This window comes from Dama dama, chromosome 14, assembly GCF_033118175.1.
Source record: "Dama dama isolate Ldn47 chromosome 14, ASM3311817v1, whole genome shotgun sequence".
Classification (NCBI taxonomy): Eukaryota; Metazoa; Chordata; class Mammalia; order Artiodactyla; family Cervidae; genus Dama; species Dama dama.
The window spans coordinates 17,981,773-18,005,419 of NC_083694.1; the positions used below are offsets into that span (position 1 = coordinate 17,981,773).

The following is a 23,647-nucleotide window of genomic DNA, read 5'->3' on the forward strand; positions in this document are numbered from 1 at the left end:
AGCTCCCCAACCTCAGCCTCACCGTTCTAGAAGCTCTGCAACTGATGCCCCCTAGGGAAATCCTGCCGGCCCCTCTGCCTGGCGCTGCTCCACGGACCCAGCAGCTTGCTGGCTGCCAAGCTCAGAGCCGGCACCTGATTTAATTGTGGGTGGAGGGAAATAATAGGTTATCTCTAGCAGGTTTTAATAGGATCTTAAAATAGGGGGAAAGTTTTCTGTTATGACATTGACATAGAGGCGATGATTTGGAGTAAAGTAGGATGATGTGAGACGCTTTAAGATTAAATAAGAGCTATATAAAGGCTTGTCAGAATGAATTCTAATGTGCTTGAGACACTTTGCATACTCTTAAATATGCAAAATGTCTCTTGGCACCCTAGAATTCATTCTGACAAGCCTTTATATAGCTCTTCTTTAACCTCGTACCTTATTTTTAGGGAACAGGTAACTCAGAGATGTTCTCTGAAGGAAAGCCACAAAGGGCAGTGTTTTATTGATTTGGTTCTTAAGTGGGGGGAGGGGAAAAAAAGAAAACACCATACGAAAGAGCAATCAAAAGTGGAAGCATGTTTAATATTGCTCTACCGTCATCCTGAAAGGCATAATAATTTGAGTTACACATCTGAACTGATTGGAGTTACAGAATCATATCTCCTTTTTGCATTTAACAATATATACAATATAAAATAAATACATTTACACAAATGGACATTTGTTGGAGCACACAGTATGGTACACATCACAAAAATATACAATTGATTGCTTTACAGATGTGAAGCCCATCTACAGCTATAGACAAGGTTTTATTATTATTATTATTCTTTTTACTACTGGCTATAATGCAACTCCTGGATTATTATAAGCAGTTTAAATTTTTTTTGTCCTTTTACGATCTTTGCACATAAGACTGCCATAAAATGTTTTCCTAGGCAGGTAAACAGAGATGCTTAAATAATTAAAATACAATCACCAACACTCATTTTCTCTTCTATAAGAAAAATAGCAGTTTTAAATTTTTTATATCTTTTATGTTATCATTTAAATGCAAAATAGTGGAATAAATACAACAATCTGATCTGATTGAAACACAAGTGTAACTACAGGTAGTCACACAATCATATTGCTTAAATAAGAACCAACCTAAAAGAAGCGAAAGGAAAATTAAAATTATATGGCTAAAACATACACCTTGAGAACTTTCCAGTACTTCACATTAAGTAAATGGTCTTGCTTGAAACTTGAAAAAACTTACCTCCAGCGAGGTTTAAGATGAAGCGTTTACCCTAAAGCCCGTGCAATTCTTTTAGATCTAAATTTTAGTTGTGTTTCCTATTTGTGAGATACTTGTTCTTTCATAATGTGGAGAGTCAATTGAACTGAAAACTAAAAATTGTCCTTCATTCTTTTTACCCTTCTCCCTCTCATGTTTTCAGTTGGTTGGTTTTTATGTCTGAAGCCCAAGTACTTTAATGTGATACAGTGAAAACAATGTATATATTGTATATATTTTATTTATATAGATAGTGTGGTTGAATAGTAGTAACTTAAACCCTGCACAGACTTTCTGGAAAATAATCTTTTTAAACACTTACATATATAAATAGTCTTATAGAATCAGCACCTTTTTTCCCAGGAGTTGTATTTTCCATTGTTATTTTGTCAAGGGATGTGCCAATTTCTGAACTCCTATCACAGCTATAAATTTCAAGTTATTGACCATCTGAATGAATTGCTAATGATGATTTATCTAGAATCACACTACAGTCACTTCTCTACTGAGAAACCACAATCTACGATATAGTCCCATATAGCTAATGATAGATACACAGTATTCCTAGCACTAGGCTGATGAAAATCAGCCCAAGGTATTTTGTTTAAAGCACACAAAGTAGCAATAGTTTTGGAAACGTGTCCGCACCAAAAAAGTTTTGCAACAACACAGAGCGAGTTAATAACAACATCTGAGAGATGATTGAGTGAAAGCCATATATACAGCATTTAAAAATTAGACTTATCTATATTCTTGAAATATTCAAAGTTTTATTTCTAAGCTATACATTGGTATTCTATAATAAACCATTAGAGAAATTATTCCTTGTTTTGAAAATATTATCATGATTCTGACGTGTATCTGTTTGCAATGAATACTTGTTTGGAGTTTCAATCTCTTAATTATTATTAGGAAGAACCTTATTAATGGTAAGGAATAGAATATACTACTGTAGTCTCCTGAGGAATTGTACATCCAATATTGTCTCTAATTCTACCCTGTGTCTAAAAGCACACACCACAAGAATCCAAACACCACAAGAAGAACAAGACAACAGTCTTTGAATGCAACATAAGATTCAGAAAAGCACAGCAAACATGGAACATTGAAAAGCTGAACTACACTTCTTGTTTGTTAGGATTACAATTTTAATTACATCTGTGTACATAGAATAAGACTGTTCACATAATACAGGGAGCAGCTACTAACACTGGTCCATTGGTATAGCATTTGATGGAGGTTACTGTTTATTGGCTATTCAGCGATTGTAGATTTCGGGGGCATCTAATTGATTTCTTCATTAGATTACACCTCTTAACAGTCTGGAACCTGACTGACTTTCTTGCTGTGACAATACTGGTTGAAAAGCACATAGATTGGCTTAGCTCTTGGTAAAAACTGCAGATTAATTTTAACAAACATTCCTAAATGAATCAACTCATAGAGATTGGGTTTTAGAATTTGGTCAGGCGTCTGCGGTCTTTGATGATTTTTTTTTTTTTTTTTCAAATCCTGGCATTTGCCTTATTGCCTCTTAAGTGAATACTGGCTCACAGCTCCTTCAGGGATAAAGTCTGTAACTTTGCAAACAGGCAGTATTTCATTCCTAACCACCGTGGCAGCTAGAAATCCTATGGCAACTGGACCTCCCAGGGAGAGAGGTGCGCTCCTGATCACTCTACGGATCTGTATTCCATGTGCAGTGACCACTCGGAGTCACTGCAGGTGTAATCTAATCCTTTGTGTCAAGTGAACATTTAGGTAAACTGGAGCTCATGTTAAGAAACTGATGTTTGGGACCAGACTGGCACACAACATAAATTGCATCCGTGATAGTATGCACCTTCCTTTCAACTATTGCTTGAGTAAGTTAAATTCCCATATTAACAAATGGCTGAAAAGTGGTAAAGCTGGTACAAAAAAATCTCCATTTGTAAGAAGAAAATGAAACATTTTTTTAAAAATCTTCCTTCAGGATTCATTTGTCCTTCATTATTGTTCATAATTGTTCAAAGCCAGCACAAAATTGCAGTATTCTTATTTCTCTTTAGTATTGCATGAATGAATAAAGCTTAAACTATTCCCTGAAAAAGTTACATAGTAGCTAAACTAACAAATACCTGGAAGACTTGAAAAAACAATTAAGGAATCAAATGGCTGTAACTGATTTAGATGGAAAAGCAATGATAAGAAGCAGCCGATGTAACGTCGCTTAAGTCATCTAATTAGAGGCTGCTCCCGTGGAATCTAATACTGCACTCAGTCAATTCGCGTGTGTTGCACGGTACTTTTAGGTACGGTGGTTCTGTCTCTTTGATTCCTTAGTCATTGGGGACGTTACGGTTCACAAGAAGTTCACTGGTATCCATATTATGGATCTCCATCCTTTGGCAGGGCTGGCTTCCATAGCTCTCCAATTTAGAGACCTCTTTTAAAAGTTCAGCAGCAGAAGGAAGGAAGGAAAGAAGGGAAAAAGGGAGGAGAAAAAAGGAAGGAAGGGAGAAAAGAAAGATGGAAGAAGGGAGGGAGGGAAAGAAAAAGAAAGGAAGGAAAATGTTCTTACGACTAGAGATGTTAAAGTTTAAAAGAAAGTGGAAGAATAAGACAGGATGGACAAGGGAAACAGGAGGAGGAAGGCGGGAAGGAAAGTAGGAAGGAAGGAAGGAGAGGAAGACTAGGGAGGGAGAAAAAAAATAACGAGGAAAAGAAAGTGAGAAAAGATACGGAGAAAAGATGAGATCAAGGTAGGAAGAAACTCATCAGGAAGATACGGAGAAATCTGAAAGCTGCTTCATAGTCTTGCTGCTAAATCATCAGTGCAGTCTTTGTTGATTTTTGACGTTGTGAACTAAACTCTTAAGTTTCTTTGACATCACTCTTGGGTTTATTTTCCCTTTTTCAACGTGCAGGATAGGATGGCCCCGGGAAGCCTTTAGTCAGACCTTGGCCTCCAGCATTTCCAAAAAAAGTTTGTGCATGGGGACTTTGCCTTCCAGTTTGATGTTGTAGAAATGCTGCACCGCCTTGGTGGAGGTCTGCCTCAGGAGCGGCAGCGTCATCAGCATCTTGCCAGCCCTGCGAGGGTCTTCCATGTGCTGGCCGGCCTCATAATCCTGCAGGGCCTCATGTAAGACATCCTGAAGCTTCTGAACGGCTTCGACATCTTCTATGTGCATGGAGTCTACAAGCAAAGAAGAATAACAATGTTAACAATAATAAAAAAACATGGCAATTCGAACTGTGAAACTTAAGTCTTATTCTTGAACTTCTCTATGCTGTGAATTGCTCGGGGGCTTCCAAAATCTCCATTTTATTTTTCTAAATTTCACTGCAATAGATAATTTCCAATGCTGACTTAGGACGTGGGAATTACTACAAAAATCCATTCATTTCAAACATTTGGGTTTTTCCTTCTGGAAACTAAGCAAGAGAAGACTTTCAGAGAATATAGTTTTGGCTGTTTTATTCATTATTTCATTCATATATTTATTCATTCATTCAACAATTATAAAAGGCCATCTGTTAAAAAATTATCCTAAGTGCCATGGAGGTAATGTTGTCTAAAATCAGATCTTGTGCTCAGAAAGCCTGTATTTCCCAAAAGGGAAAAAAAGAAGTTGATAATCAAAACTGTAAGAAATCCATGAAAATACATTGAATCTAATACTATGTCCCATTGTAAACTATACACAAATCATAATAAATTGCTCATCTTTCTAGAATTTTTAGTGTTCTCTTAACAGTTCATTAAAGCATCCTTACCTAGGCTGCTTCTCTACAGAAAAACACATGAAGTCTTTAATGAATTCTGAAATACTTTTCACATGTGTGAAGGTGAACTTTGCCCGTAAGTGACTAATTTAAAAATCTAATTCAATCAAGCAAGCAAAGGGTTAACAGGGTTGCCACAATTACTCTTGCGAGAAATGTGAGATGTGAAGGAAAAAATAAAACTTACAGCTCTAGCTCTAAAACAGACACTTAATTATATACAAGTTTGAATCATTTAGCACGTTTTATTGATTCTGATGACAGTTTATCTGTTAATTACACATAATGGAGTCTTTGGGGGGTTCTTCATGTTTAATAATTCTAGTTCTCTGAGAATGCAGAGCTCTGAGATATATGTAGTTAGCCTAATCTTTCATATAATTCAAATATCAGATCACATGCCCAAAAAGAGAAAGGAAATGTCATTTAAAATCAAGTAGCTAAACATATGATGAAAAAGAATTACGGCAAGGTAATTAAAAGATTGATGGCTATAACCAGTAAATGCTTTTAAAACTTCTAGGTATCTTCTTTACTGTTTTGTTTTGATTTTTACATTGCCATTTTAAAATTGTTTCATCACATCATTGATGCACTGACTATTGTTAACAACAGATTTCTTTAAAAGAGTTTTAGGGGACCTCCCTGGTGGTCTAGTGATTAAGACTCCATTCTCCCAATGCAGGGGACAAGGCTTTGATCCTCAATCAGGGAACTAAGATCCCACATGCTGCAAGAAGCAGCCAAAAAATTTAAAAACTTGAAAAAATGAAAAAAAGCAGAAAAATATAATAACTAAACCATTTCTTAAATACTTGCTTTTGGGTGTGGCCTCTGATAAGCACTTTATGAACTTTAACTCATTCATCTCCCAACAGCCCTGTGAGGCAGGTGGCAGCGCTAGTAAGTGTCAGAGTAGGATTAAACTCAGGTGTCTTTGAATCAAAGTATATTCCCAGAATTTATAACATGGGACATGACATTTCCTTTAAAAAAAAAAATAAAAGAGTTGAAACTGTCCTCTGAGCTCATCTCACTCAACTTTCCATCTTCATCAAAAGTCTTGTCTACAACATTTCTAACGATGATATTGCCAGTTGCATGGACAGCTTTCTACTGAACAAGGAACAGAACTAATTGTTAGAAATGTCTTCTTCATATTTTCCCAAATCTGTCTCTAACTTCCATCCTTTGGTCCTGGTTCTAACTACTGAAAGCAAACAGGATACATTGTCTTCTTTGACATGGCAGATCTTTAAATGCTTAAAGTCAGCGGTACGGTCACCTCGGCCCCCACCCCAATGCCTTCCTCACTGCTCTTGCTCAGCAGGAGATATATTATAGAATGTCACAGGAAATGAGGCGAGGACAAATAGCAGAGAGATATGCTCACAAACAGCAATTAAGACTTCAAACTATTCTTTAAAGGCGGTGATTTAGCTTGAGAGATTTAAAAATGATTTAATCAAATTACTATGATAATTTAACTTCCCATTTACAGAAAAGATTCTAACTCATTTTAGCTTAACCCATTCTCGGATCTGCTAATATTTTAAATGCAAACTCACTAAATCTGAACTATTTAATTAGACCATGATTCAGCTGGCAGACTGCTGAAGAAAATATTAATCTCCATTAGGGATCCTAGTTCAAGTTCTGGCTCCGTGGCTTTAATCTCTGTTTTATTCTTGGGGCTAAATTTATACATTTATGCCAAGCTCAATAGAACTGGCATTACTTTATGTAATTATTTAATTTGGTTGTTGGTACTTTTTTTTAAAAAACTTTATGTTTTAAAGGAAATTGAACCAGTATTTGCGCTAATGGGGACCAACTAAACTTAATAATGGAAACCATAGGTTTATGAACTAATCAGACAGGGCAAAGCTGAGCATTAAAAGCACAGAGTGAGCTGCTAAGAAGAAATAAACGTAGGATTTCTGGGTCCAAGCCCAGACCCATTAAATAAGAAGACTGGAGCAGCACGCAGGACATTAGTATTTTTTAAAATCTAGGTGATTCTATGGTCAAGTCAGAGTTGAGAATCAGTCAAATAGACAATAAGACAAATGGTATTCTAAAATAATCAAGATTCCAAAAGACAACCAAAGTTCAAATGATATATATAGCCTCACCCATATTTTAAGTTCCAACATCTAATAATAAAATAGAAACCTTTTGTTAAATTCCAGTATTTTCCCTCATGAAGGGGGACTGTAAAGGGACATATCTAACTCAGATCATTTACTTTGGGAAGACAGCTAAATATCCTTATACTAATAGCTGCAAAATCCATTGAGACTTAGGGTCATGACAAAATAAGATTTTTATTTTTACATCTTATCTGGAACAGAACACTGTCGTTCTGAATGGCAAAATTATCCATTACTGTGGCATTAGGTACAGCCAAATGCCCACGTTCTATTTAGAAACTGTCTTCAGGATTTGTAGCTCATTTTTGGCAATATTTTCTCAATGATGCCAAATCTTATATTGAGGATGGAATTGAATATTAGACACAGACGAAGCATATTCAGAGTCAAGCCTGATACACATTAGAAACTGATACTCAGCCACCTTTTCCGTGGAACACAGGTGTTGATTTTCTTTAGTTTGTAAGCTGCCTACATGAAGAGGGGCAGGAAGGGCTCAGCCAATGTGATTCTCTCTCTAATCACCGAAGCAATGAAATATAGTATGATGAGAAAGAGAAGTGAGCAAAAGCCTACTTTCTAAAAGCAAATTTGTGTCTCCAAATTTTTACATACGATTGTAAGGAGTCTAATGAAGTGATCTCAGTCAACCAGCTGAGATATTGAAGAAACTGTGTTGCCCACCATGGCAAAATGACTCGTGATTAACCCAGTTAGACTTAAAAGTTTTCAAAAAGGTGTCAGTTATAAAGCTTTGATTAAAAGCCAGTAAACTGTATCCCAGGAAATTGGTAGTTGTGGCACCAAACACTTTCAGTCTCTCCAAATCTGCACATAACAGAACAGAGCAACTAGATGGCAAAACTAAAAACCACAGACAATACTTAGCAAAAACACGAAGTGACAAGATATCCAAAACACACACACACACACACACACACACACACAATCAGAATTATAGTGTGTGTGTGTGTGTCTGTGCTCCTAGCTGTGTCCACCAAAAAGATTCAGGAAGGATGGCCAACCTAGGAATGTAGTAATGGGTACCAACTGGCACCCAAGCTGTAATCAGATTCCAAGTCCCAGCCAGGAAATATTAAGGATGAATATGGAACACCTTGGGCTTCCCAGGTGGTGCAAGTAGTAAAGAACCCACCTGCCAATGCAGGAGACATAAGAGACGTGAGTTTGATCCCTGGGTCGGGAAGATCACCTGGAGGCAGGCATGGCAACCCACTCCAGTATTCTTGCCTGGAGAATCCCATGGACAGAGGAGCCTGGTGGGCTACAGGTTGCAAAGAGTCGGACATGACTGAAGCGACTTAGCACACACACACACACATATTGAACACCTTGTCATGACAACTAGGAAGGAGAGTATCTACAACTACTAAGTCATTCAAAAAAGATTCCATACACTGACCTGAAGAGGTTCCCACTGACCTTAGTGGGACAATTTGAAAAGAATTATAATTGCAACTGATTGAAATCCACTGAATCTGTTTAAATACATGTTTTTATAATGACATTTAAAAAAGATAAGAGTGCTGACTCCTTATCTCAAAAGCTTGAAAATTTTAAGTAGAAATAATCAAGCATTTATCCTTTTTTTCCACATTCACTCTGTGACACTGGTAACTAAGCAAGAGAAAGAATCTCTTTGTAAAAGTATCCCCGCTATAGAATGAAAAAAGAAAGGTTACAATACAAATCACCATGGATTTAGGGAATGAGTTCCCATGACTGCTGGGGTTCCCTGGTGGCTCAAATGGTAAACAATCCGCCTGCAATGCAGGAGACCCGGGTTTGGTCCCTGGGTTGGGCAGATCCCCTGGAGAAGGGAAGGGCTACCCACTCCAGTATTCCTGCCTGGAGAATCCCATGGACAGAGGAGCTTGGTGGGCTACAATCCATGGGGTCATAAAGAGTTGGGTGCGACTGAGGGTCTAACACTTTCCCTTGCTTCACCAAAGGCTGCTAACATCACACAAAAAAGTGAAACAGTCAGATGTTATGTGTCTGCCCAAGAATAGCATGCCACCTATAGGTCTCGAAACTGAATCTGATTATGCTGTTTGGATCCTATTGTGGGTTTGCACAAGATGCCAAGGCCAGAGAAACACGAAGAGCGCCCCTACAGGGTGTAAACTGCAGAGTTCACACTGTGGGGGAACTCTGCAGGGCAAATGTCTTGGCTTTTGCAAGAGACAAACTCTAAGAATGTGAAAATGAAAGAATAAATTTTACATGGAAAGAGACTTCACAGATCCATAAGGAGAAGATAATGTTTTTTAAAGGGCAAGACTAAACTATCAAGTCTGGGGATATACATTCAGCAACAAAGCCATTATAAAACATTAGGAAGTGAGGACTATAAAAGTTGGGAGGAGAATGTTTACTTTTATGGAAAGGGAGGGGATTGAGATTGGGACAGACATGACTTGACCTTGTTCATTGTGGTAGGTAGCAAAATGGTCCCAAAGATACCCAGATAGTCCATCTCTACAACCTGAATGTTACCCTATATGGAAAAAGGAACTTTGATATAGGACAGTATCCTAGATTATCCATGGGCATTCAATGAAATCAAGTGTCCTTTTAAGAGGGAGGGGGAAAAGAAAAGGCAATGTCACCACTAAGCAAAATGGTACAGGAAGGACTCTGAAGATGGTGGAAGGAACCACGAGCCAAGGACTGTGAGGAACACCACAGTAGAAGCTGTAGAAGGCCAGGAACCAGATTGTCTTGTCGAGTTTCCAGAGGCAATGTGGCCCTGTCCACACCTTGTTAACCTGGTGAAGTTGATCAGGACTTCTGACCTCCAAAACTGCAGGACAATAAATACGTGTGGTTTAAAGCCACCGGAGCTTCCTTGGTGGCTCAGTGGTAAAGAAACCTCCTGCAGAGCAGGAGATGATGGAGACATGGGTTCAAGCCCCATGTCGGGAAGATCCCCTGGAGTAGGGAACAGCAACCCACTCCCATATTCTTACTTGGAGAATCCCATGGACAGAGCAGCCTGGCAGGCTTCAATCTGTAGAGTCCAAAAGAGTTGGACACAACTGAGTGATTTACACTGTTGATACACTTTTAAGTCAAATATTCAGTTTTGTATGTGTATTTGTGTGTTAGTCTGTGTTTTAAATTAAAATGGTGAGAGACCTAGAGAGAGGGAGAGAGAAACTTGATGAAAATGTCCTTTCTAGAAAGTAGTGGGTTGAACGGAATTCCCATCAAGACTATAGAAACAATTGGCAGAAACACCAAGGAAGCTGCACACATATCTAGTAGGGGGTTGGATCATAACACCTTGTAGGTCTTTTCTAACCCAGAGAAGTTGTAATTCTAGCACTGGACATAAAAATAACTCTGAGGAGATTGGGGTTGACACGTACACACTACTGTATATAAAGTAGATTACTAATAATGAGGGTCAGTGGTCAAGAATCCAACCGCCAATGCCAACTCCAATCGAACTAGAGATCTAGGTTTGATCCCTGGGTGGAGAAGATCCCCTGGAGGAGGAAATGGCAACCCACTCCAGTATTCTTGCTGGGAAAATCCCATGGAGAGAGGAGCCTGGAGAGCTACCGTCCATAGGGTCGCAAAGATTTGGGCATGACTGAACACACAGCAGTGATCATTGAGCATGATAAGAAACATTCAAGAACCAGCTTTATTTTTTACATAGGATTTTGAAAGATCACAATATGCAAATAAGGGTTGCATTAAATTAAAAAATAATCTACTTTCCTAATATGTCTTCAGAAATAAAATAATCCAAAGAATGATGGCAGATTTGAGTAAAAGCTAAAAAGAAGTAGAAGAGATAGAAAGGCATAAGTTTGATTTTTTATTTGTGTGATAATATTAATTATGGTTTTGTCTGGGTAAGAGTTGAGAATAAATTTCTATGTGCCACAAAAAACCTACCCATATTAATTTCTTACAAAATCTGGTAAACATTTTGGCGCCAATTACCTTTGTAACTTTCCTGAGTGGTTTTATACTATAACTCCACAAAGACAGTAAGAAGATAAAGGAAGCGTAAGCAAGCACATGTGCTCAGTAGAGTCCAACTCTTTGTGACCCCATGTACAATAGCCTGCCAAGCTCCTCTGTCCATGGGATTTCCCAGGCAAGAATACTGCAGTAGGGTTGCTATTACTTCTTCCAGGGGATCTTCCCAACCCAGGGATTAAACCTACATCTCTTGCATTACAGGCGGATTTTTTTTTTTTTTTTTTTCACCACTGAGCCACCTGGGAAGCCCAAGATAAAGGAACTAGGGACAAAACTCAAAACGAAACTTAAAATATTAATTGAGGCTGGCAGATCTGAAACTGCACTGGTAGTGTCTTACTCACTGACCATTTTAAGGACATGGGATAGACTTACTTGTAAAACAAACAGTTTATTGATGGCAAGGGACACAGGGTCCAACTTTCTGTCCTCAAGTAGTCTCACATCTTTTATCAGCTTGCTTCTGTTATCCATAAAATAATACTGGAGATGTCTACCCAAACAGGCAGGTTATGGAAATCTAAAAAGATTTCCTGGCAGAGGCTCAAAACTAAAATAGAAATGTCTACAGAAAGATACTAAAAATGGATAATCTCTTGTCCATTAGCTAAAACTGTCTCCTGTGTATCAAATCAGCAAACTCCATTAAAATTTCAGTAAAACTGTTTGAGGACCCAGTAGATACAAAAGAGTTGAAGAGCTGTTTTTACTCCTTTACTAGTTGTTCTGATTTGTGAAGATGTTAATGTTTCTCTACTACAAACTCCAACACAAATATACACACCACACATGAAATCTAAGACCAAAGTCATTATCCTCTTTTAAAAGTAACTGAGAGTTAAAATTTTAGACCAGTTTGGAGAAATAAGATGCTATTTAATTCATCTGCCTGATTTTACAGAGAAGAAGCCATGCATTCTTAAAGGAGGTAAAATCTGAAATTGGAGAGTAGGGGGAAAAAAATCTCTCCTTTTAGGTAAAATGCATACATACATAGTACTTAAATAGATTATATAGAGTATTTGTAATAATACTTCACTGGGGACCTATTAGGAAAAACATATCTAAACAGCCTATCCTAAGAGTGTGTGGTGCTGGAGAAGACTCCTGAGAGTCCCTTGAACAGTAAGGACATCAAACCAGTCAACCCTAAAGGAAATCAATCCTGAATATTCACTAGAAGGACTGATGCTAAGGCTGAAACTCCAATACTTTGGCCACCTGATGCAAAGAGCCAACTCAGAAAAGACATGGAAAAGACCATGATGCTGGGAAAGATTGAGGGCAGGAGAAGGGGGTGACAAAGGATGAGATGGTTGGATGGCATCACTGACTCAGTGGACATGAGATTGAACAAACTCCAGGAGATAGTGAAGGACAGGGAAGCCTGGCATGCTGTAGTCCATGGTTCGCAAAGAGTCAGACATGACTGAGCAACTGAACGAGAAGAGTGATCATGGAAAATACGATTGAGAAACACTAAACTTGTATGAGGTTCCAAATACACTGATTAAATATGGCCCCCATTCCAGTCTCCAATAGAAATCATCAACTTTTTAATCCCTGAAATTACACCACATTCTGTACATACACCATTTGTATTTGAGAACAAAATATTGTCACAAGATGAGGATAATCACTTATGATTTAAAATTGATGACCAAAATATCATTTGCAGCTTGATATCAATTTGATGTTATTAATCCAAAATGGGATTTCCAGATGGCACAGTGGTAGAGAATTTGCCTGGAATACAGAAGATGCAGGTTTGATCCCTGGGTCAGGAAGATCCCCTGGAGAAGGCAATGGTAACCCACTACAATAGTCTTGCTGGGAAAATCGCAAGGACAGAAGAGCCTGGCAAGCTACAGTCATGGGTGTTGCAGAGTCAGACACAACTGACCTTGCATACACGCACACTCTTGGAGCACTGTGTATAAGTAAAAAGAAAACTCAACTTGAACATGTAGATTCTGTTTATTCTCAAACAGCCCAGGGTTAAAATTGCTCTATGTTGGGGGTGCATCTGGAGTGGCAACAGTTGGGATGTGAGGGGTGGCTATGGAACTTGAAGCCCTTGTGACTTAAGCAAAGAGAATGATCGGACTAAAAGTAACTCTTAATCTTAAACTGCTTTTAATCTTGCACTGCATAAAAGTGAGTGTATTACCTTGGGGCTAGTGATAATAGTTTTCAATAAATCTTAGACAAAAGAATCGAAAGAACCAATTGAGAGAATAGAATCATATGCTATAATCTTACCTAAAATGCTTATAGTACTATCTTACCGTATTACTCACTTTATGTCTCATGAAGACATAAAATGAATTCTAGAATCATAGAATTCCCCAAATGGAAAGAATTCTAGAGATTAGTCAAAACCTCTTGGTTAATGTGTCAGAGAGCTGAGGCCTTCCAATGCCAATGTTGAAATTGTGACCTAGATTCTCCTTTTAAAATTCAGTCTCAAAAAAAAAAAAAAAAAATTCAGTCTCACAAGATGTATTAGGGATGCAATATTTCTCAAGAGAATGTTGTTCTCTATCCAAAATAGAGAATATGTGGTTGAAATGAGCCTATTAAGTTTCTTACCTTCAAATATAAGTGGAATAATTATTTAGGGTTTTCAAATATTAGAATATCATAATCACAGCATTGTTGCTGCTGTTTAGTTGCTCAGTCCTGTCTGACTCTTTGCGACCCCATGGACTGTAGCCCGCCAGGCTCCTCTGTCCATGGGATTTCCCAGGCAAGAATACTGGAGTAGATTGTCATTTCTTTCTCCAAGGGATCTTCCCAACCCAGGGACTGAACCAGTACTTCCTGCATCGGCAGCAAGATTCTTTACTACTCAGCCACCAGGGAAGCCCTAATCACAGTATTAGCTCACGATACATTGGGATTTTTGGCTATGTACCTAAAGACATATACCTAAAGGAATATACTTTCAATGGCTTTCTGGTGTTATAAATATTCCTGAACTCATATGTGACAGAAACATAGCTACAAAAAATATGACAGCCATTATCAGGAAGCCAATTCCCTGTTTCCCAAGCATAAGCACAACATTTATAATTATTGAATAAAGACAGGTGTTTAAAATAAGCTGAAATTTAGATTAATGAGACAATGGTTGTTAACACCGACAGCCCGGAGGAGAATGCTGAGACATTATAACAATAAAGTAGATTTTTTTCCCTCCACAAAAAGTCTCTTACATTAATCTAAAATTTGATTAATCTTAATCAAATCAAATCATATTAATCTAAATATGAAAAGAAAAATTTACAAGCTTTCTGGTATGTTTATGAGAAGTATTAAAATATATTCACATTGATGTGTTTGGCAGCTTAAGAAACACCAGTTACTAGCAAGATCGAATCTACAACTTTATAGCTGTCCTTCAAATAATGGTTAAAAAATGGAATAAAATAGCATCATATTGGCAGTCTCAAACAAAATGACTTTCTGAGTGGTTTATCCCAAGCTAAAACAGCAGGGCTTACAGGTTGGATGGATGAGAGAAAGTTATATTTATACAACGAAGGAGAGGTGGCACAATGAAGACATTAAAAAAGTCCTAATAGTGCTTAATCACTACTCCTTCATCACAGACTCTGATTCTATTAATTTTTCTTGGTATTGAGAAGCTGAAAAATGTTAGAATTACTTACAGGAGAATTTTGTGATGTGGAGAAGTAACATACTACTAAATGCTATTCTAGAAGAGAGGGTTTGTTGACTATTTCTGGCTCAAAACATGAAAAATAAACTGACTAGTTCTTTAAAGAGTTTCTAATCACCACTCATTGCTTCAAAGTAGGTCACTTCCTTCCCCTCACAGAAGAGAATGTGGGATTTGAACATCTATATATCAAAATATTAATGATTATACTTCTAAACAACAGTGACAAGTGCTGCTACTAATTAATTCAGGTATTTTAAATTATAACACATAGCCATAAAGTATACAACTAATATCTAAAATTACAAAATTTTAGCAATTTTGATGATAAAGTTTTAGCATTGCACAGCATTCATGATTAGTTAATAATTCACAAAAAGCAATTTGAGACACAAAAGATATACAACACACTGGGCTGCATTTTAAAAATAATTAACCAAGTAAATGTTTTAAATTAGAACCACGATACAATTTCCAAATAAAAATTCTTCTCAAACCATCACTGGATCTTTCATCCAATTATGAGAGATGCTCTAATGGGAAGTCCATACCAACTAATAAATTCTTAGAAAATTTCTATCCCATCTCCCACTTTGGTCTTCCAGACAGCAGGGGTTTCTTCAGGGTTTGTGATGATGATGCCATGTGTCATAAAGAGTCATATTTTACAGTTTCACAAGGGGAGGAGGAGAGAAGTGAATGGTATTTTAAGGAAGAGGGGTCCATTCGCAATTAAAAGTGTGAAATGCTAAACTCCATTATGAAGACAAATAGCAAAGTACAACTTCATTGTTGAAAACAATTTCCCTCCCATCAGTCCAAGGATTCATGCATCAATATTGTGGATGAACTGTTAATTACAAAATCAATTAAAAATTATTCCTAAAAACAGTCACGCGTCCCTGGCTCTCATGGGGGCAATTTGGGCAGAAGGTCTCATCTCACTAGGACCGCGCCAAATCACAAAGTCGTCATCCACAAGTAAGCAAAAGCAATCTGGTTTTTCATTTTTCAGCGCGGCTGAGCCCAGCCTGAGATTGATCGTCACATATGGCCCCAGAAAACAAACTGTCAATACCTTGAATGCTGCAGAATTTGAACAAATAGCCATCCGCCCATTCAAGCCACTCATTGCATCCCATTTAACAGATTTTATTGACAGTTTCCTTCTTGTAATTAAAGGGAAAACTACTGGCCGGCAACCAAGATAAAGTTCAAAGATAGGGTCAAAACAAAAGCAGATGGAGGGGCACGATGTGACTGTCAATGGTACATAGCATCAGAGCGTGTTATTGACGCAGGTATCTAAAGATCGGCACGTCATTAAGGAGGGATCTATCCTGGACTTTATGCAAATGCTAAGAGAGACTTAAGACCACAATCAAGCATCCGGAGAGGCACAAAGGCAAAAACAACAAAGCACCAATGATTTTTACTTATCAGGGTTTGTGCTCTATTTTAGCACGTTTCAGTTCTCATGTAAAGACCGTTTATTCTCATAATTCTTAACCCTTACTACATAGGTAATACCTTTAAGGGAAATACTCCTTTGCAGAATTCGACTGCTAGAGAATTCTAGAAGGGAAGAAAACAGTATTCTCTGATAACCAGAATGAAAAGCAACACAGCATATATTATTCCAATTACAAAATTTGCATTCTAGGGTAGGGGAATGATTTGCATTTGTAACTCACACTTATTTTCACTTGTGTAAATAAGACAAAGGACCTAACTTTGTCCTGAGCGTCCATTTACACCACTGCCACTTTTGCTTCTGCTTTGCCATGATTTGTGTCAATGAACAATTTGGTGGTAAAAAGGGACGCAGCCTTTAATAAGCAAATAAAATAAAGATAATTCCCTTTAAGTTGGTTTTTCTTTTCTTCTAACTTTTCCCTAGGAAGCTGCAAGGATTATAATTTGGCTGACTCAGAATTTACAGCTGGGTCTAGTAAATCCCTGAAGAAGAAGGTAAGTGAAGGGGTAGAACTGACATATTAGGAAATATAACAACGAACCATGTCAATATGCCAACCTGAATTAGCGAGAGCTATCGCTTTGAGGGTGACAAATTCTTCTTTCTCCAGCTTCATGCTCTTGTATTTTTTTACCAGCTGCAGGATAGCATTATTTAGGTCAAGAAGGCCTGCTAGTTTGGACTGGTCTTCATCCATTATATAATCGTCTGCATAGACAAGTTCATCCTCAAAGGAGAGAGATCGGTACACGACACCAAGGATCAAGATTTCCATCCAAGCGCTTTGCAGAAGGCTCATCTGGTCCGCCAGGGACAGCGTGGAGAAGCCTGCAGGGGAATATAGGCAGATCAAGTTACTTTAAAGCTATCATATCATAATGCAACATTAGTTTCATATGGTAGTCAGCTTCTGCATAGGTGCTCAAAATTACGCTGACTCTGATTAGCTGCTCTTAAACTTTCCCCTGCCCATTTTGCCAATGGCAAAGTAAAAGGCACCAACCAGCTTCGACGTGTTGGTGTTTTCTCCATATTTTATAGACACAGCTGACAGGAATATAATAGATAAGAGGTAGTTTTGTTTCTTTCATTTGAAAATACGATGAAATACAATTTGAAAATCATGAAATACAATCGATTTCTAGTGGTAGTCTTTATGAATGTGTAAAACGGAAGGAAGTGTTAGTCACTCAGGCATGTCTGGCTCTTTGTGACCCCATGGACTGTAGCCCACCAGGGTCCTCTGTCCATGGAATTCTCCAGGCAAGAATACTGGGGTGGGTAGCCATTCCCTTCTCCAGGGAAACTTCCACACCCAGGGATCAAACCTGGGTCTCTTTCATTGCAGGTAGATTTTTTACCATCTGAGCCACTCTTCCTAGGCTTGAGAGTTTGATAGGAAGTCAAACTATCAACTACCTCATCTCCAAAAACTGCTCCTGATAAACACACGAAAGAGAAAAACAAAAACCAAAAATACAGAAGCCCCCAGTAAAGGACAACAATTTAGGCCACACAACAGAGTGCAACTTGGAACCATTTCTCTGTAATAGTCACAAGCACAGTGAGTGTTGAGTTTGATTATACCCAAAAGAGCTTCCTTAATTGGATATTTTGTCCCCACTGACATTTAGCATGGATTCCTTTTTAAAATGGTGATTATTGGTCTCAAAGAGGATGGAATACTTTGCAGCCTGGTCCCCTCACCAAGCAGAGAAGCCACAATTTATTCTTGATATTAGGATCCACTCATTTAAAAAGTTAAACATGGGGGCCACGAGGTGCAATGGACAAAGTATGAGCAGAGACAGATCCGAAACTTCAGTATCAGCTCCACTGAACGACTGGCTGTTTCACCTTGAGCAAGATGATTTCCTTCCACCTTAATTTCTGTTTTGCAGAAATATAAAATAAAACCCAGCAGAACACTACTTTAAAATATGTATTCTATAAGTGTAGCTATATGATGTACTATTTTTATCTGAAATACCTGGATGACTGCTTCGATCCTAAACCTGGCCTGCATACATGTTTAAAGTCCCTTCTGAACTTGAGACAACACAAATTTAAAAAAAAAATTAAAAAGAAAATGTGGTTTAAGAGGGAAAGATGATTCATGTCAATGTATGACAAAAACCACTACAATATTGTAAAGTAATTGGCCTCCAACTAATAAAAATAAATGGAAATAAATAAATAAATAAAATGTGATCAGAGTTGCCTATATAAAAAACAAAACAAAAAAAAAAAAGAGGGAAAGATGAAGTAGGACAATTAAACCTACTTAGGAGTAAAGATATCTATGTAAATTTCAGAGGGATTAGATCCAGACTCTAAAAGGAAGTCTTAGTGGAGATAACCTGATGATCAGTTGCTTACTTTTGCCTTAAGAAAAAAAGTTTCTTAAAACTTCACCTTCATTTCCAAGGTTATACCCAGGAATTCCAAGGGTGACAAACCATATCTATGATTTTTGAGGACAATGTACCGTGATTTAAGATTCTGCCACCAATAATTCCACAGAAGGAAGAAAGTATTAATAATGCAACTTATAAAATCTGTTATTACTCCCTTTCTAGATCCTATTACCCAAATCATAAATACCCACTGCTGTTCAGCTTTCTTAGGCTCCTACCTTTGGTTATTGTTCTTAATCATTTTTACTCATCACAAATTATTCATATTTCCTGTGATAGTAGTAATTATAGCATGATAAAGGAAAGGAAATGATTTCCTGGCCCATTGGCGAAAACTAGTGGTGGCCATTTGGTACCATTCACTTAAGTGTTTAATAAAATCACCAAGAGGGATTAGCCCAGCTTTTCTTCAGGGGTCTTCAGGCCCATGTAAAAAGCATTTATTTCTTTTTTTTTTGTATCAAGTTGCTTACATATTACTCAACTAGTCTTCTTTTGGACTAACTATGTCTCTTTTTCCTTTTTCTCTATTCTTTGTCACTGAAATATGGAGTTACATGAATAAACGTCCGCTTTGAATTAGAGATGTAACAACTTTTAACAGGGATTGCAAAGAGAAAAATAATGATCGAATCTGAGTAGGTGCGTCTCCATTTCCTTTTCATGTTGAGAATGTTATACAACAAATAAACCAAAAACCAAACAAACAAATATTGATCTTTTTTCCAATCCCCCACTGCAAGGAAAAGATGTCCTGCAAATTCAAATACCTAAGTTAAGAAGAGAGACTAAGTAGGAATTTCTTTGGTAAATAAAACAGATGCAGGAATAGTCGTCTAGGAAGTTCTGAGCAAAAGGAGATGGGTATTTTCCATTCGCCTTCGTTTCCTTTTTCCTTTTCACACTCCCAAGCAGTGTTTCTGCAGCAGCAGATGGACAGAGCGCATAGCCTGCAGCACCTTCCTGTGACAGCCCTATTCTCCAGCCCAGACACTGCTGTTAGTAAATAGATTTACACATTCTCCAATCTCCACACATCTTTCTGCCGAATAATTAAAAGCAGGATGATTAGTTTATTGAGTGGAAGGAGGAACTTTTTTATTGAGGTCCATCCACGATTTTATCAGGGCCAGCACTTTTACGGTTGTCAGGAGGATGCAGGCATCCAATTTTTCTTATCTGCCTGATTAATACAAACGCTGTTTCAGGACGCATTAATTAACAGATACAAATCTACGTTCTCATGGAAGGATCAATACGGAGAAGAAAAGAGGCATCAATGTGAATTTAGTACTGATGATGGAGCAGGCACGCTATCGACATTTACGTGCACGGAAACTTTAAAGTTGCACGGGGGCCCCTTTGTCCCTGTGATTTACAAATGAACAATTTTTTTCCGCCATGACAATGTTTCACACATTTCTTGGGGGGTTTAATTAAGCCAAAAACAATAAAACTTCATTTTCTTAGGTTGATCCTGCGACTTGATCCTTCTAGGTGTGTGTGTGTGTGTGTGTGTGTGTGTGAACCGAACTTGGCCTTTTACTTCTTAATGAAATAAAAACAAGGAAAAGGGTAAAGAAAAGGTTCTCCTTTTTGGCAGGGGGGAGGGGAGTGGTCAGGGAGCACATAAAGATAGATATAATACAAAAGGTCTGCTTAAGAGCCTCAAGTCTATTTCAAGTTGATCAGACAGAGGAGGTGTAATTTTGCCAAACCAAAGGGGAAAGGACAACCTATGCTCTACACAATATAAATAAAGTCTGGGCTTTTATCTCTTCTTGGTCCAGAAATAGCTGGAGCCCAACATTTTAACCCTTTCCTCCCAAACCTCTGCAATCTGGAAGCTGTCACAAAGAACTGTCCTGCCCAAATGCTTGAATAACAGTTAAACAGCCTCATTATAAGCTGGCTGTGCTCACCTGGGCACTAAGACGGCTAAACCCAAAACAGAGACGATATTTCCATTCCTCAGAAATTTCCTTCCTGGTCTTTAGGAGTGCTAGTTCTATTTTACACTCATAAAGACGCAGGGGTGATAATTTTATCAGTAGTCCTGAGCAAAGTAGAAAAACTAAGTGACCAAGAGCTAAATGAAAATGCATATTTTAATGAACTGAGTCTACGGAATTTTCTCAAAACACAACTGCTCCATTGGTGCACACAGGCTTGCCTCCAAATAATAATTATTTGTTTTGTGCTTTTACTGGGCCTTTAGTGGTGTTTTATAGCTATTGGACTACAAGTTAGAGGTCCCTAGTATCTATAACCTTTAGCTATCTTTGGCGAGAAACCTCTTTGCCAAGTGAAATAAAACATGCTTTGCCTTGGTGTCATGGGCACTTCATGTTTTCTACATTCCGGCATCTTAATCTTTGCTGTGTGACAGGTTATAGTTTTAAATGTTCAGCTGTATTACAGCTTTTTAAAATACACTGATACCATGGCACATTTTTTCTTCCCCAGCTCCAGTCCATCCCATGCATATTGCTGACACCTCCGATCTCTCATCATCTCCGTCCTAGAGTCAGTGCAACTTAATGTATCTGAGGCATTCGGCAGACAGAATGACTCTCCACCTTAACCCACAGTTAAGTAGCGTGTTTATCTGCAGTACAGTGTGCGCCAAATAAACCAGATGACACCTGGGAATAACATCATTTCGAACGATTGAAAAGCTTCTCGAGAGGCAGGTACCCTTGAAGTAACAGGCCTGAAGAAAGCATGTTTTGTGCCAAGCCTCTTGCTTTCTTCTACTGGAAACTTCGGAGGTTGACAGTGGCGCTGTGGGCCCTTGTCAAGCACTTTTATTTATTTATTTTTAGCCTGGCAAACTGATGCACTTTGCAGTCAACTTACCAAAAAGGCTAAGCATTTGAAAGTGTGAAGGGCAAAAAATATCTGACGGCTAGTCTTCAAAAATACACTTTCATTTCAGAAAGCATAAATGTTTATTTCCTGAACAGAGTGTTGACAGAAATAGGCTGCCGTGAAGGCGTTTGGGTTTAACCCCTGCTAGGCATTTTCTTCTTGGCTGTTTCCTCAAAACAGAGCAAGCCTTTTACATCTTTGGGGTGTCTGTTAATATCACTTAATCATGGCGTTGATTTCTCTGCTCACAGTTTTTGAACTGTAGTGTCTCTGTCCCACCAAAAATGGACACATTTCAATGAAGAGCACAGCATGCTAAAATTACAGGTATATCATCATGACATAACAACTTGCTGAGATCACAAGTGGAGTTCATTGAGAGAAGCTGACTGAGCAACACGGCATCAGCTAGATTCTTCATCTCTCATAGAAATGAAGCTAGTGTTGAAATAAAGCTAGAGGAAAAAAACTTAACAATGGCACGAAGATTTGGCCTTAGTTATTAATAAATGCAGATCCGTAAACCTTGTCAGTGATACTCTCTTTGTTAGTCACTTGTTCTTCTCAAATAGGAGAAGACATATCATTCCTTCTATGATTCCGCAAAACACAGGGCTCAGGTTTATATGTGTGTGTGTGCATGCGTGCATGTGTGTATACACACACACACACACACACACACACATATAAGACCTTTTCTCTATTTATTTCCCATAGAGATGGACTTCATGGACTAGAACTCAGTTAGGGCTCAAGGCAAACATCTACCAATAGTCCCGTGCTAAACTGAAAAGCTGAAATATCCTTTTGGTGCTACCGGTAGCATTTTATTTAAACATTCTTTATGAAAGATAATTATCACTCTATTATTATCTTTCTATCATATTATATTATCTCTTTGTTACATTAGTACCTAAGAATTAGATACATACAGTGCTACCCTTTGAACCTTTATTCTTTTAGCCTGACTGAAACCCAGATTTCAAGCATTTAAATTCAATCACAGTTGGTTTGGGTGAAACGTAAGAATAACTGACAAAAATGGGATCGCTCCCTTTCTTGCCAATTTGATCACTCGTTTCAACATATGTGGAACACAAGAAATCTGTTTCTTTAGTTCTGTTTCTATACTCAAAGTAAGGTTCATGGATATTTCACAGAGCCATTATCTTAAAATAGTGGTTTCATGGGACAAATGTGAAAATTTGAAAGACAGGACTCAGATTCAAAAATTACTTTATATCTGCATGGCAGAACTGACCACTGTGTATACAATGATCTGGACAGCTGGGATAAACTAAAGGAGGAGAGAAGAGAGTTGAACAGGTGGTATTCACCAGTCCAAGGCACAATTAACCACTATTCACCAAGCTTACAGGTTCGACTGGCCACTCACTGACCACTCATGCTGGTTATGTAAACAGCCAAATATGTTAGCCATCAGCCCACTCCTGGGCGCTGCAATCAACAACACGCCCCTCTGCCCACATGGCACTGGTGAAATGCTTTCTTCAGCAGTTGTTTCATGTTTTTTTTGTGGCCACACCACAAGGCATGTAGGAGCTTAGTTCCCTGACCAGAGATGGAACCTGTGCCTCCTGCCATGCAGGTGGAGATTTTTAACCACTGGACTGCCAGGGAAGTCCCAGCAATTGTTTCTTGTTTCCCAGTCCAGCTTGCTAGAAAAATTAAAAGTGTAATAGCAGCTAAGGAAAAACATTCCCAGGAAAGCCTCGAAATGATGGTAGGAGCTTTTTCGTTGGTTGGTTTGTTTCTGTGAGTGGGCAGTTTTAAACACTCGCCAACCTACTTTGAAAAGGACCTGACAGAGGGCTGCTGCTGCTGCTGCTAAGTCGCTTCAGTCGTGTCCAACTCTGTGCGACCCCATAGACGGCAGCCCACCAGGCTCCCCCGTCCCTGCGATTCTCCAGGGAAGAACACTGGAGTGGGTTGCCATTTCCTTCTCCAATGCGTGAAAGT

At 38.3% G+C, this 23,647-nt stretch overlaps 1 protein-coding gene across 2 annotated transcripts in view; it reads right to left on the reverse strand.

Moving 5' to 3' along the window:
* Positions 1-554: 554 nt before the first annotated feature.
* ESRRG (estrogen related receptor gamma) overlaps positions 555-23,647 on the reverse strand; it is a 672,170-nt gene continuing 649,077 nt past the window's right edge. For both annotated transcript variants that reach the window (XM_061160036.1, XM_061160035.1), the window contains 2 exons: positions 16,938-17,207; positions 555-4,451 (listed from right to left, as the gene is read on the reverse strand). In XM_061160036.1, coding sequence (XP_061016019.1) covers positions 4,207-4,451; positions 16,938-17,207 — 515 coding nt within the window. In that variant the 3' untranslated portion in view covers positions 555-4,206. The remainder of the gene's footprint in view (positions 4,452-16,937; positions 17,208-23,647) is intronic.